The sequence below is a fragment of the Delphinapterus leucas genome, chromosome X (assembly GCF_059928025.1).
Source record: "Delphinapterus leucas isolate spDelLeu-1000000601 "Yukka" chromosome X, BTC_Dleu_Yukka2, whole genome shotgun sequence".
NCBI lineage: Eukaryota > Metazoa > Chordata > Mammalia > Artiodactyla > Monodontidae > Delphinapterus > Delphinapterus leucas.
In genome coordinates, this window is record NC_143150.1 from 39,310,119 (window position 1) to 39,326,611 (window position 16,493).

General features: G+C 37.1%; 1 protein-coding gene across 18 annotated transcripts in view; it reads right to left on the minus strand.

The window, feature by feature from the left end:
• The window catches only part of LOC111165753 (NACHT, LRR and PYD domains-containing protein 12), a 51,390-nt gene that overhangs the window by 20,933 nt on the left and 13,964 nt on the right, over positions 1–16,493 (minus strand). For 11 of the 18 annotated variants that reach the window (XR_016391299.1, XR_016391298.1, XM_089904199.1 and 8 more), the window contains 2 exons: positions 2,915–2,985; positions 1,816–1,860 (listed from right to left, as the gene is read on the minus strand). Coding sequence is in view for 16 of the 18 variants with exons in the window: in XM_089904199.1 (XP_089760325.1) it covers positions 1,816–1,860; positions 2,915–2,985 (116 nt within the window). In the remaining 2 variants the exon portion in view is untranslated. Of the gene's footprint in view, positions 1–1,815; positions 1,861–2,914; positions 3,003–16,493 lie in introns of all 18 variants that reach the window. The other 7 variants (XM_022556701.3, XM_022556700.2, XM_089904202.1 and 4 more) reach the window with 1 other exon arrangement.

The following is a 16,493-nucleotide window of genomic DNA, read 5'->3' on the forward strand; positions in this document are numbered from 1 at the left end:
TGTCTTGTTTATTTTTTTCATTATCTGACTTTCCCACTAATCTACATGAAAACAGGGACCTTGTCTGTCTTTTTCATCATAGTACTCTAAGTACCTAGCTGGTGCCTGGAACATGGTAGACACTCAATATTTATTGAAAATGGCTATAAATGCTTGCTTTTGAATTAAAAAAAGCCATTTATTATGCCTATTCTGTGTCAGATACTGTACTAGGCCCTTTACATACATTTAAAAAAATTTAATCATCATAATAATCCCATGAAGTAGGTATTATCCAGATTTTATAGTTGAGGAAACTGAAAACTTATAACCAGGGTTATACGTTCATGGGTGTGCAATCTGTGCTTAGGCCTCGTGCTCAGAGCATCCATACTTGGTGTAATGCTCTGCTGTTCCTATCTTGAAATTCTTAATAATTTTTGAACAAGGAATCCTGTCTTTTCATTTTGCACCATACCCCATAAATATGTAGCCAGTCCTGCTTATAGCACTGGGTAACTTGTCCAAGGTTCAACAGCTAGTAAATGGCAGAGACTTCAATTAAGACTCAGGTTTGTCTGAAGCCATGGCCTATATGCTTAAATACTATATTACATAGTTTTTCACTTTCTGCAACTAGAAAAAATAATCCAAGGAGTCAGTTATCAAATTCAAACTTCTGTTAAGTGAATATCTAAGCTAGTATTTTCCAAATAAGTTTCTTGTGTAACATTTTTGCAAGATATTAATAGGAGAGCTGTGAAAAAGGTGTCCAGTGGTCAAATAAGGTAAGGGGAATGCACCTTCTATCCCATTTTAGAGTTTCTCAATACATATTAGCATATGAAAGGCTCTGAGCGAATCAACAGTTAAAAAAAAACAGACTGTTTAACTTTGTTTAATCCAGTATTTTCTGGACTTAAATGACTACAGAACCCTTTATTAAAAGCAAAATTATTAATTCCTGGAGAATAGTATTCTGTAGAATTCAGGTTGGGGAATGCTGATCTAGATAAGTGTTTGCAAACTTTTTCTGTAAAGTTCCATAAATAGATTAGGCTTTTAGGTCTCTGCTGCGATTACAGGCATGCCTTGGAGATATTGTGGGTTTAGTTCCAGACCACTGCAATAAAGCAAATATTGCAATAAAGCAAGTCACACAAACTTTTTGGTTTCCTAGTGCATATAAAAGTTACACTTACACTAACTGTACTGTAGTCTATTAGGTGTGCAATAGCATTTTATCTAAAAAACAATGTACACACCTTAATTAAAAAGTTCTTTATTGCAAAAAAATGCTAATCATCATCTGGAAACACAGGGTTGCCACAAATCTTCAATTTGTAAAGAACCATAATATCTGTGAAGTACAATAAAATGAAGCTCAATAAAACAAGGCATACCTTTACTCAACTCTGCCATATTAGCGTGAAAGCAGCCCTAGACAATATGTAAGTGAATGGGCATGGGTGGTTCCAGTAAACGTTTATTTACAAAAACAGGCAGCTGGCTGGATTTGGCTCACTAGCTGTAATTTGTTGACCTCAACCTAGATCATTCCAGAAGCAGACTGGTCTATTGTCTTCATAAAGTCCTGTATATCTGGTGCTTGACTACCATCATCAGAGGTCCTCCTAGTATTTGAATATCTATTCTAAATGATATAAAAGCCCTATTTGTTATGACAGTTTGGGACTTCATGAATATTACCAAAAAAACCATTGATTGTTGCTCAGTGAATATGGGGGAAAAATGGGAGAGGACTGGGGATGAGTGGGGTTCATGGGAGACACTATTCCCAAAACAGAAAAAGAGTAAATCAGAAAAGACATCTACCTGTAAGCTCCTTCCATGAAAATGAAGCCAGAGAACTTGAAGCAGCTGTGGGAGGAAGAGCTAGGGTTAAGAGTATCGCAAATACACCTTTGTACCAAAACATGAAATACACAGAAATTTAGTCACACTATTACAGCCATTCATGCTGTTCCCCAAACAGAAATAAAACAAAGAAAGCAAGCCACCTCACATCTATTCTAACTTACCAAAAAGGTATTTCATAGCTAATGTCCAACATAAAGTAAACCTAAGAAATTCCCGCACAAATATATTTAGGGTGTAAACATTTATATTTATATGAAAAATAAGGAAAATTTTAGGCATGAATTTAAAGGGGCATTCATTATTTTAAGTGACTGCTTCTGGTATTTTTTTTTCCTTTGAACGTTAGCTTATTGCTTTTGTTGGAGCTTCTGTTGAGCCTAATTTGTTAATGAGAAAGAATAAGACATTGCTGATGTTAGTTCGACAGAAATATACAATGACCTACATTCAAATGCGCGCGCGCACACACACACACACACACACACATATCCCTTCACATTCCTATAGGTTTTTAGTACTTGCACACCTTTATAGGCAAGAGTGAGACATAGTTGGGAGCTGTGACTAGGTGGATGGGAGGAAGCAGAGTATGGAGAGACAGATATTAGAATGTCACAGAAATGGGCAGCAAGTGAGTGGTCTGTTGAAGATAACCAGTTTCTATTCCCCATAACTAAACATTCCTTGGAGTTCAGGAATCAGCCACATGGGGAAGGACTCCAGAAATCTTCACTCTTTACTCTTTTGTGCTGTTTCCTGTGAAAATCTGTGGTTACAGTAAAGGAAGAGACTTAAGAGTCTTTTATGATTATAGATGCTTTGGGGGCTATGGAAAACATTATGAACACCAGATGCCTCTTCACAAAAATTGTGGAGAGATTATTAATGGGTAAATTCTGTATCCATGTAATACCTTAATATACATATACCTATACACATACAACACAATTTTAAAGATTCAGAAAAATCCCACAGTCCATGAGGAGAAGTAGGGGAAAGAGAATGAACAAGATTACCTAGATTACACCCTTTTTTACCTCATTCAGTTACTCACCTTTCTGTTCAGACAATAAGCTCCAGGTGCAAGCAGGTTCCATATCTTTTCGTTTCTTTTGACTGTTCATCCTGGCAAATCAAGAAGACTGTAACCCAAAACAGAAATGATGACTTTAATGCCTGGTGGAAGCCCAGAGTAAAAAAGTAACTCAAGAAAGACTACTCAAAGCATCACAGAGCTGGGGAAGAGAGAAGGCCTAGTAACCAAGTAGAGAGCTAGCGTGGGACTAGGAGATCACAGGAAGATAGACCAAAATCAACAGTCTTCAGCTTGAAGAGAAAAAAAAAAAACTAAAGAGTATAGAATGTCCACAGACTTTTGAAGAGTACAAATACGGGAAATGTCAAATTGAGCTCTAAAATGCGTCATTAAGGGAAGGATAGGATTTAGGCAGTATACCTCTAATGTTTGTGGCCAGGATAAGAAAGAATGACTGTGTCCTTCTACAACACAGTCAATTTGGTACCACTGGTAAAGGGAGAATTCTAAGACCACAGATTAGAATACTGTGGTATAAGAGAAACAGTTTAGAGAGTCAGGAGATCAAGCCCTAGTTCCATTTCTATAACTATCTACCTATGGACCTTGAGTAAGATTCTTCTACTTTCTGAATCTGTTTTATTATTTTCAAAATGGTGGAGAGAATGTTAGCCCAGGTTTCTTTCCAGGTTGAACATTGTAAGATCAGTGGTCCTAAGTCCCAGTTGCACATTAGAATTACCTTCACACCACCTTCCAGAATTTGTTTTCTTTGTTGCAATATTACTTATCAATTTCTAACACACTTGATTATTTTCTTATGAGTTAGGTTTATTATTCACTTTCAGTATTTCCCCTTAAATTGAATTATTGGCCCCAATTCTCAGCCCTTGCCATGAACTTGGCAGGTCCACACCAAAGAAGTGGAACTTATTTTCCCACCTCTTATCTTTTTTTTTTTCCACCTCTTATCTTTGAGCTCAGCTTTGAAACTTGCTCTGGGTAATGGAGTGTACACAGATGTGACTCAAGTAGGGCCCTGATATGTGCTTGCACAGTTGTACATGCTCCCTCTTGTGATTCTGCCACTGGCATGAGATGAGCCATGAGAGAAACAAGCCCCAGGTAGTCCACTCATCCAAGGATGAGAAATACATGCAGTAGAGCCACCCCAGTTTACTCATAGTCCTGCAGCAAGAAAAACAGAGTCACCCCAGCCCGAATCAGAGTTGCCCAACAGAACCCTGCCTAATCAGCTGAGTCCCAGCTGGCCTCCAGATCGGTGAGAATAAGCGCTGAATAAATTCTTAACTTTTCATGCCACTGAGATTTTGTGCTTGTTGTTATGTATTGTTGTGGCAATAGCTAACTAATACATCTTGCTAGAGAGTAAATGCCTAGAAAGTGTTTGACATACAGAAGACATTCATTAAATGTTCATTGAATAAACTGAATAAATGAATAAAATCTTAAAAATAATACAGTGCCTAGTCTGCATTCCTGATTAATTAAATCAGAATCTTTGATGATGAGGTTCGGCATCGACTTTTTCTTAAGTTCCCAAGGTGATTCAAATACACAGCCAGGGAAAAGAGCCACTGTTCTAAGAATTAGTTATTTTTGATAGAGTGTACTGGTGAAACACACAGGCTTTGGAATCAAACAGATGTGTTCAGGCCCTGACTCTACCACTTACTAACTATGTGACAACCACGGAATTAACATCTCTAAGCCTCAGATTCCTCAACTATTAAATAGGGATAACAACAGTTTATAACAACAGTTGATCACAACCTTTCTTAAAAGGTTATTATGAGGATTAAATGAAGTATGCATATGAAGTATTCAGTACACTACATGGTACATAGTAAGGGCTCAATAATCCTAAACTATAGCCAATGTTGGCATTGCTGTATCATTTGATAGAGAGTAAAAATGTCTGAATTCAGATAGACCTTACTTAAATTCCATTTCCACTGCTTTCTAGCAAGATGACTTCGAGTAAAGTTACTTAAACTCCTGAGACTACAGTAACCCATCTGTAAAATATGGTGATAATAATAACTACTTCATTATTTTGTTGTGAGGATTAAATAAGATGACACACATAAAACTCTTAGCAGAGGACCAAGTGCAATATAAATAATGTTAGAGAAAAATAAGTTGGCATTTATTATAACTGACAGAAAGAAGTTACATTCTATTAAAATCTCCACATAACAACTTCTTATGAGACAGAGTGTTCCCAGCACAGTGTTATATTCCCACATCCTGGGTTCTTTTCCCAGTCACTAGGAATAGCATGTCCTCTAAAAAGTAGAAAAAAAAATTCTCTAGTTACAAATTACTCCGGTAAGCACTCCTGCCCTCAGGTAATGGAGCTGGAGGGGTACATGGTCACTGACTCTCTTCCTAGGCAATCTCTACAATGCCTATGATTTCAATCATTCCTTACAACTCCTAATTGTTTATCCCAGTCTAGCCCTCTTCTCTCAGATCCAGATTTATTCATCTAAAGGCTTACACAACATCTCCACTTAGATGCTGACACCTCTCTTTTTCTTACCTCTGTTGGTAACTACTGTTTGGTTTGTCCACCATTCTTTCACTGATCTTGGTTTTGATAAGATATCCCATATCTCTCAATGGAATAATCAGATTCTCTGTGCCTGAATTTTAAAACCTGAGTGGGGACTTATAGAGACTGAGGTTCTGATACCCAAATGCCCCAAGCTTCCTTAGTTCCTGACCTCCCTGAAACCTTGTTTTTGAGCACTTCATGTAGTTTCATGTAACTCCAGTATCCTTCCAAAAATCTCTATTTTTGCTCAAGTTAAGTTATTCAGAATCAATTTCTATTGCCTGCAACTAAAGAACTCTGACATAGAAATTATACCAGAAACACTAACAACAAGCTATCAGAAAGAGGAGTTAAGAAAACAATCCCATTCACAGTTGCATCAAAAAGAATAAAATACCTGGGAATAAGTCTACCTAAGGAGATAAAAGACGTGTACTCAGAAAACTATAAGACACTGATGAAACTGAAGATGACACAAAGAGATGGAAAGATATACTGCACTCATGGATTGGAAAAATTAATATTGTTAAAATGACCATATTACCCAAGGCAATCTACAGATTCACTGCAATCCCTGTCAAAATACCAATGGCATTTTTCACAGAACAAATATTCTAAAATTTGTGTGGCAATACAAAAGATCCCAATTAGCTAAAATAATCTTGAGAAAGGAAAACAAAATAAAGTATCATGCTACCTGATCTCAAACTATACTACAAAGCTACAGTAATCAAAACAGTATGGTACTGGCACAAAAACAGACACAGATCAATGGAATACAATAGACAGCCCAGAAATGAACCCACCTTTATATGGGCAATTAATCTACAACAAAGGAGGAAAAAATAAACAATGGGGAAAACATAGCCTCTTCAATAAATGGTGTTGGGAAAACTGGACAACTACATTCAAAAGAATCAAACTGGACTACTTTCTCACACCACATACAAAAATAAACTCAAAATAGATTGAAGACTTAAATGTAAGACCTGAAACCATAAAACTTCTAGAAGAAAACATAGGCAGTACATTCTTTGATATCAGTCTTAGCAATATTTTTTTGGATATGTCTCCTCAGGCAAAAGAAACAAGAGCAAGAATCAAATGGGACTACATCAAACTAAAATGCTTTTACACAGTGAAGGAAACTATCAACAAAATGAAAAGGCCACCTGCTGAATGGGAGACAATATTTGCAAATGATATATCCTATAGGGGGTTAATATCCAAAATATACAAAAAACTCATAAAACTCAACATCAAAAAAACAAACAACCCAATTAAAAAATGGGCAGAGGAACTGAATAGCCCCTTTTTTCCAAAGAAGACATATAGATGGCCAACAAGAATATGAAAAGATGCTCAATATCATTAACCATCAAGAAAGTGCAAATGAAAACCACAATGAGATATCACCTCACACCTGTCACAATGGCTATTATCAAAAAGACAGTAACAAGGGCTTCCCTGGTGGCGCAGTGGTTGAGAGTCCACCTGCCGATGCAGGGGACACGGGTTCATGCCCCGGTCCGGGAAGATCCCACATGCCGCGGAGCGGCTGGGCCCGTGAGCCATTGTCGCTGAACCTGCGCGTGCGGAGCCTGTGCTCCGCAACCGGAGAGGCCACAGCAGTGGGAGGCCCAAATACCACAAAAAAAAGACAGTAACAAGTGTTGGTAAGGATATGGAGAAAAGGGAACCCTTGTGCACTGTTGATGAGAATGTAAATTGGTGCAGCCACGACGGAAAACAGTATGGCGATCCCTCAAAAAATTAAAAATAGAGCTACCATAAAATCCAGCAATTCCACTTATGGGTATTTATCTGAAGAAAATGAAAACATTAATTAGAAAATACATAAACAACCCTATGTTCATCACAGCACTAGTTTTTTTTAATTTTTATTACAGTACAATTGATTAACAATGTGTTAGTTTCAGGTGTACAGCAAAGTGAATCAGTTATACATATACATATATCCACTCTTCTTTTTTTTATTTTTTCCAGTTTTTTATTTTTTTAATTTTTTTTAACATCTTTACTAGAGTATAATTGCTTTACAATGGTGTGTTAGCTTCTGCTTTATAACTAAGTGAATCAGCTATACATATACATATATCCCCATATCTCCTCCCTCTTACATCTCCCTCCCACCTTCCTTATCCCACTCCTCTACGTATCCACTCGTTTTTAGACTCTTTTTCCATATAGGCCATTACAGAGTATTGAGTAGAGTTCCCTGTGCTCTACAGTAGGTCCGTATTAGTTATCTATTTTATATATAGTAGTGTGTATATGTCAATCCCAATCTTCCAATTTATCCCTCCCCCACACCTTACCCCCTGGTAATCATAAGTTTGTTTTCTACATCTGTAACTCTATTTCTGTTTTGTAGATAAGTTCATTTGTACCCTTTTTTTAGATTCCACATATAAGTGATATCATATGTTATTTGTCTTTCTCTGACTTACTTCACTCAGTATGACAATCCCTAGGTCCATCCATGTTGCTGCAAATGGCATTATTTTGTTCTTTTTTATGTCTGAGTAATATTCCATTGCATATATGCACCACATCTTCTTTATCCACTCCTCTGTTGATGGACATTTAGGTTGCTTACATGTCCTGGCTATTGTAAACAGTGCTGTAATGAACACTGGGGTGCATGTATCTTTTCAATTCATGGTTTTCTCCAGATATATGCCCAGGAGTGGGATTGCTGGATCATATGGTAGCTCTGTTTTTAGTTTTTTAAGGAACCTCCATACTGTTCTCCATAGTGGCTGTACCAGTTTACATTCCCACCAACAGTGTAGGATGGTTCCCTTTTCTCCACACCCTCTACAGCATTTATTGTTTGTAGATTTTTTGATGATGGCCATTCTGACCAGTGTGAGGTGATATCTCATTGTAGTTTTGATTTGCATTTCTCTAATAATTAGTGATGTTGAGTATCTTTCCATGTGCTTTTTAGCCATCTGTATATCTTCTTTGGAGAAATGTCTATGTAGATCGTCCACCCATTTTCTGATTGGGTTGTTTTTTTGATATTGCATTGCAGCATTATTTCTAATAGCCAAGATATGGAAGGAACCTAAGTTTCCATTGATATATATATATATATATATATAATGGAACATTACTCAGCCATGAAATCTTGCCATTTGCAACAACATGTATGGACCTAGAGTGTATTATACTAAGCAAAATAAGTCAGACAGATAAAGACAAATACCACATAATCTCACTTATATGTGTAATCTAAAAAACAAAATGAATTAACAAGCATAATTAAACAGAAACAGAGTCATAGATATAGAGAACAAACAGGTGGGGTAGCAAGATTGGAGGAGACTGGGGGAGGAGAGAAATAAGTGAGGGAGATCAAGAGGTACAAACTTTCAGTTACAAAGTAAATGAGTCACAGTGTGGGGAATATACTCAATAATTATGTAATATCTTTGTATGGTAACAGATGACAACTAGACTTACGATGACATTTTGAAATGTATAGAAATATTGAATCACTATGTTGTGTACCAGAAACTAACATAGTGTTGTAGGTTAATTATACTTCCAAAACAAACAAAGAAACAAACTCCTAGAAAAAGAAATCAGATTTGTGACCACCAGAGGTGGGGAGGGGGGAATTAGGTGAAGGTAGTCAAAAGGTACAAACTTCCAGTTATAAGATAAATTAAGTACTATGGATTTAATATACAGCATGATGAAGATAATTAACACTGCTGTATAAAAGCTGTTAAGAGAGTAAATCCTAAGAGTTCTCATCACCAGGAAAAAATATTTTTTCTATTTCTTTAATGTTGTACCTATATGAGACGACATAATGATTTCATGATGTATGTAAGTCATATCACTATGCTGTACATCTTAAACTTACACAGTGCTGTATGTCAATTATATCTCAAAAAAACTAGAAATAGAAAAGAAAAAGAAATTATACCAGAGAGTTAGTTACAGTCAACAGAACTTTAGGGAACTATGGGGGTATTTTATAACTGGTTATTAGACCCAGTTAGAGTAAAAGGCTGTGAGATGGCCCAAATTCCACGATGGGAAAGTAGTATCCATTGTACTAGGAGTTCCACTAGAATATATGGAATCATTAAGCAAAGTACCAAAAGGTGCCCTCTTCAAGAAGAGAAATCAAAGTAAGTAATTGAGTCTCCTCCAAGCAGCTGAATTACAAAATGGTAAAATGGTGCTTCTTCCTCTGGGCTAGGGGAGCACCAAGCTAGGGAACACAGGTTAGAGAGCAGGGTATGGGCTAATTTCACTCCCCCTTCACACCCTTGGCTGTGTGCCTTTTCAGTCAACAAACTGTACAACTTTTCATGGTGGCTCGACATGGTACGCATGCTGCCAAAAACAGGAGAAAGAAATGCTACAAATCTCACCTCCAGGCCTAAAATGAGACTCTGGATTTTTTTATTGAGATATGATTCACATATCATAAAATTCACCCTTTTAAAGTGTACAACTCATTGCTTTGTAGTATATTCACAAAGTTTTGCAACCATCACCACTATCCAATTCCAGAACATTTTCATCACCCCAAAACAAAATGCTGTACTCATTAAGCAGACACTCCACATTCTCCCCCCACCCCAGCCCCTGGCAACCACAATTCTACTTTATGTCTCTAAGGATTTGCCTATTCTGGACATTTCATATAAATGGAATCATAAAATACGTGTCCTTTTGTGTCTGGCTTCTTTTCTTACCATAATGTTTTCAAGATTCATCCATGTTGTAGCATGTATCAGTTCTTCATTCCCTTTTATAACTGAATAAGAATCTATTTCACATCCACTGGAATGGCTGTAATTTAAAATATGAAAAATGGCAAGAATGTGGAAAAATTAGAACACTCATACATTGCCAGTGGGAATATAAAATGGTGCAGTCACTGTGGAAAAGTTCAGCAGCTCCTCAATAAGTTAAACACAGGATTACCATGTGACCCAGCAATTTTACTCCTAGGTATATACCCAAAACAATTGAAAACAGGTATTTAAACAAAAATTTGTACAAAAATAGTCACAGCATCACTATACTAAATAGCAAAAAAGGTGGGAACAACCCCAATGTCCACCAACTGATGAACTGAATAAACAAAATGTGGTATACTTACAGTGGAGTACTATCCAGCCATAAAAAGGAACAAGGTACTGAAGCGTGCTATAACATGGATGAGCCTTGAAAACATTACGCTACATGAAGGAAGCCAGACACAAAATTCCATTTATATGAAATGTACGTAATAGACAAATCCATAGAGAAAGAAAGTAGATTAGTGGTTGCCAGGGGTTCGGGGAAAAGGGGAAGTGGTAGTGACTGCTAATGGTTATGGGATTCTGTTTGAGGTGTTAGAAACATTCTGGAATTAAATAGTGGTGATGGTTAAACAGCATTGTGAATATACTGAAAATAACTAAATTGTATACTTTAAAAGGATGGGTATTATGGTATGTGAATAAAATCAATCAGATCAATTTAATAAAAGCTATAAACTAAACCTGTGGTAATCATTTTGCAATATATACATGTATCAAGTCATTATGTTGTACACCTAAAACCAAAACAGTGTTATATGTTAATTATAACTCAATTAAAAAATAGAAAAAATCAACTGTAAAAGTAGGAAAAAAATCAATGAAAAATGCAATTATAGAAGAAAATGAGAAAGTGGAAACAACCCAAATGTCCATCAGCGGATGAATGGATAAACAAAATGTGATCTAGACATACAACACATTATTCAGCCTTTAAAGGGAAGAAAATTCTGAAACATGCTACATGGATTAAATTTGAAAACATTACGCAAAGTGAAATAAGCCAGGCACAAAATAAAAAATATCATATGATTCTAATTATATGAAGTACATAGAATAGCCAAATTCATAGAGTCAGAAACTATAACAGTGGTTACCAGGGTCTGGGGGCAGAGGGTAATGGGGAGTTATTGTTTAATGGGTACAGAGTTTCACTTTGGGAAGATGAAAAAATGTTGGAGGTGGCTAGTGGTGATGCTTGGATAACAATGTAAAGTACTTAATGCCACTGAATTGTACACATAAAAGTGACTAAAGTGAGCTCTACCCACAGCCTGTCCCTCCCATCAGGAAACTTGCACAAGCCTCTTAAATAGCCACATCCACCAGAGGGCAGACAGGAGAAGCAAGAAGAACTACAATCCTGCAGCCTGTGGAACAGAAACCACATTCACAGAAAGATAGACAAGATGAAAAGGCAGAGGGCTATGTACCAGATGAAGGAACAAGATAAAACCCCAGGAAAACAACTAAATGAAGTGGAGATAGGCAAGCTCCAGAAAAAGAATTCAGAATAACGATAGTGAAGATGATCCAGGACCTTGGAAAAAGAATGGAGGCAAAGATCGAGAATATGCAAGAAATGTTTAACAAAGACTTACAAGAATTAAAGAACAAACAAACAGATGAACAATACAATAACTGAAATGAAAACTACACTAGAAGGAAACAATAGCAGAATAACTGAGGCAGAAGAACGGGTAAGTGACCTGGAAGACAGAATGGTGGAATTCACTGCTGCAGAACAGAATAAAGAAAAAAGAATGAAAAGAAATGACTACAGCCTAAGAAACCTCTGGGACAACATTAAACGCAACAGCATTCGCATTATAGGGGTCCCAGAAGGAGAAGAGAGAGAAAGAACCCGAGAAAATATTTGAAGAGGTTAGAGTAGAAAACTTCCCTAACATGGGAAAGGAAATAGCAACCTAAGTCCAAGAAGCCCAGCGAGTCCCATACAGGATAAACCCAAGGAGAAACATGCCGAGACACAAAGTAATCAAATTGGCAAAAATTAAAGACAAAGAAAAATTATTGTAAGCAGCAAGGGAATAATGACAAATAACATACAAGGGAACTCCCATAAGGTTAACAGCTGATTTCTCAGCAGAAACTCTACAAGCCAGAAGGGAGTAGCATGATATACCTAAAGTGCTGAAGGGAAGAACCCACAACCAAGATTACTCTATCCAGCAAGGATCTCATTCAGATTCGATGGAGAAATCAAAAGCTTTACAGACCAGCAAAAGCTAACAGAATTCAGCACCACCAAACCAGCTCTACAACAAATGCTAAAGGAACTTCTCTAAGTGAGACACACAAGAGAAGAAAAGGATCTACAAAAACAAACCCAAAACAATTAAGAAAATGTGAATGGATTATTTATTTATTTTATTTTTTTAACATCTTATTGCTTTACAATGGTGTGTTAGTTTCTGCTTTATAACAAAGTGAATCAGTTATACACATACATATGTCCCCATATCTCTTGCGTCTCCCTCCCTCCCACCCTCCCTATCTCACCCCCCTGGGTGGTCACAAAGCACTGAGCTGATCTCGCTGTGCTATGGGGCTGCTTCCCACTAGCTACCTGTTTTACGTTTGGTAGTGTATATATGTCCATATGTCCATGCCTCTCTCTCGCTTTGTCACAACTCACCCTTCCCCCCCCCCATATCCTCAAGTCCATTCTCTAGTATCTCTGTGTCTTTATTCCCATCTTGCCCTTAGAGATACAAGATCCAGCCTCATCCAACACAACACAGGCACTAGTCCCCTCCACCAGGAAGCCTACACAACCCACTGAATCAACCTTAGCCACCGGGGACAGACATCAAAAACAACGGGAACTACGAAGCTGCAGCCTGCAAAAAGGAGACCCCAAACACAGTAAGATAAGAAAAATAAGAAGACAAAAAAAACCCCACAGCAGATGAAGGAGCAAGACAAAAACGCACCAGACCTAACAAATGAAGAGGAAATAGGCAGTCTACCTGAAAAAATATTCAGAATAATGATAGTAAAGATGATCCAAAATCTTGGAAGTAGAATAGACAAAATGCAAGAAACATTTAACAAGGACCTAGAAGAACTAAAGATGAAACAAACAACAATGAACAACACAATAAATGAAATTAAAAATACCCTGGATGGAATCAATAGCAAAATAACTGAGGCAGAAGAACGGATAAGTGACCTGGAAGATAAAATAGTGGAAATAACTATTGCAGAGCAGAATAAAGAAAAAAGAATGAAAAGAACTGAGGACAGTCTCAGAGACCTCTGGGACGACATTAAATGCACCAACATTCGAATTATAGGGGTTCCAGAAGAAGAAGAGAAAAAGAAAGGGACTGAGAAAATATTTGAAGAGACTATAGTTGAAAACTTCCCTAATATGGGAAAGGAAATAGTTAATCAAGTCCAGGAAACACAGAGAGTCCCATACAGGATAAATCCAAGGAGAAATATGCCAAGACACATATTAATCAAACTGTCAAAAATTAAATACAAAGAAAACATATTAAAAGCAGCAAGGGAAAAACAACAAATAACACACAAGGGAATCCCCATAAGGTTAACTGCTGATCTTTCAGCAGAAACTCTGCAAGCCAGAAGGGACTGGCAGGACATATTTAAAGTGATGAAGGAGAAAAACCTGCAACCAAGATTACTCTACCCAGCAAGGATCTCATTCAGGTTTGATGGCGAAATTAAAACCTTTACAGACAAGCAAAAGCTGAGAGAGTTCAGCACCACCAAACCAGCTTTACAACAACTGCTAAAGGAACTTCTCTAGGAAAGAAACACAAGAGAAGGAAAAGACCTACAATAACAAACCCAAAACAATTAAGAAAATGGAAATAGGAACATACATATCCATAATTACCTTAAATGTAAATGGACTAAATGCTCCCACCAAAAGACACAGACTGGCTGAATGGATACAAAAACAAGACCCATATATATGCTGTCTACAAGAGACCCACTTCAGACCTAGAGACACATACAGACTGAAAGTAAGGGGATGGAATGGAAAAAGATATTCCATGCACATGGAAACCAAAAGAAAGCTGGAGTAGCAATTCTCATATCAGACAAAACAGACTTTAAAATAAAGAAGAGACAAAGAAGGGCACTACATAATGATCAAGGGATCGATCCAAGAAGATATAACAATTGTAAATATTTATGCACCCAACATAGGAGCACCTCAATACATAAGGCAAATACTAACAGCCATAAAAGGGGAAATCGACAGTAACACATTCATAGAAAGGGACTTTAACACCCCACTTTCACCAATGGACAGATCATCCAAAATGAAAATAAATAAGGAAACACAAGCTTTAAACGATACATTAAATAAGATGGACTTAATTGATATTTATAGGACATTCCATCCAAAAACAACAGAATACACATTTTTCTCAAGTGCTCATGGAACATTCTCCAGGATAGATCATATCTTGGGTCACAAATCAAGCCTTGGTAAATTTAAGAAAATTGAAATCGTATCAAATATCTTTTCCGACCACAACACTATGAGACTAGATATCAATTACAGGAAAAGATCTATAAAAACTACAAACACATGGAGGCTAAACAATACACTACTTAATAACAAAGTGATCACTGAAGAAATCAAAGAGGAAATCAAAAAATACCTAGAAACAAATGATAATGGAGACACGATGACCCAAAATCTACAGGATGCAGCAAAAGCAGTTCTAAGAGGGAAGTTTATAGCAATACAATCCTAACTTAAGAAACAGGAAACATCTCGAATAAACAACCTAACCTTGCACCTAAAGCAATTAGAGAAAGAAGAACAAAAAAACCCCAAAGTTAGCAGAAGGAAAGAAATCATAAAGATCAGATCAGAAATAAATGAAAAAGAAATGAAGGAAACTATAGCAAAGATCAATAAAACTAAAAGCTGGTTCTTTGAGAAAAGAAAATAGATAAACCATTAGCCAGACTCATCAAGAAAAGAAGGGAGAAGACTCAAATCAATAGAATTAGAAATGAAAAAGGAAAAGTAACAACTGACACTGCAGAAATACAAAAGATCATGAGAGATTACTACAAGCAACTCTATGCCAATAAAATGGACAACCTGGAAGAAATGGACAAATTCTTATAAATGCTCAACCTGCCAAGACTGAATCAGGAAGAAATAGAACATATGAACAGACCAATCACAAGCACTGAAATTGAAACTGTGATTAAAACTCTTCCAACAAACAAAAGCCCAGGACCAGATGGCTTCACAGGCGAATTCTATCAAACATTTAGAGAAGAGCTAACACCCATCCTTCTCAAACTCTTCCAAAATATAGCAGAGGGAGGAACACTCCCAAACTCCTTCTACGAGGCCACCATCACCCTGATACCAAAACCAGACAAGGATGTCACAAAGAAAGAAAACTACAGGTCAATATCACTGATGAACATAGATGCAAAAGTTCTCAACAAAATACTAGCAAACAGAATCCAACAGCACATTAAACGGATCATACACCATGATCAAGCGGGGTTTATTCCAGGAATGCAAGGATTCTTCAATACACGCAAATCAATCAACGTGATACACCATATTAACAAATTGAAGGAGAAGTACCATATGGTCATCTCAATAGATGCAGAGAAAGCTTTCGACAAAATTCAACACCCATTTATGATAAAAAACCTGCAGAAAGTAGGCATAGAGGGAACTTTCCTCAACATAATAAAGGCCATATATGACAAACCCACAGCCAACATCGTCCTCAATGGTGAAAAACTGAAAGCATTTCCACTAAGATCAGGAACAAGACAAGGTTACCCACTCTCACCACTCTTATTCAACATAGTTTTGGAAGTTTTAGCCACAGCAATCAGAGAAGAAAAGGAAATAAAAGGAATCCAGATTGGAAAAGAAGAAGTAAAGCTGTCACTGTTTGCAGGTGACATGATACTATACATAGAGAATCCTAAAGATGCTACCAGAAAACTACTAGAGCTAATCAATGAATTTGGTTAAGTAGCAGGATACAAAATTAATGCACAGGGCTTCCCTGGTGGCGCAGTGGTTGAGAGTCTGCCTGCCGATGCAGGGGACACGGGTTCATGCCCCGGTCCGGGAAGATCCCACATGCCGTGGAGTGGCTAGGCCCGT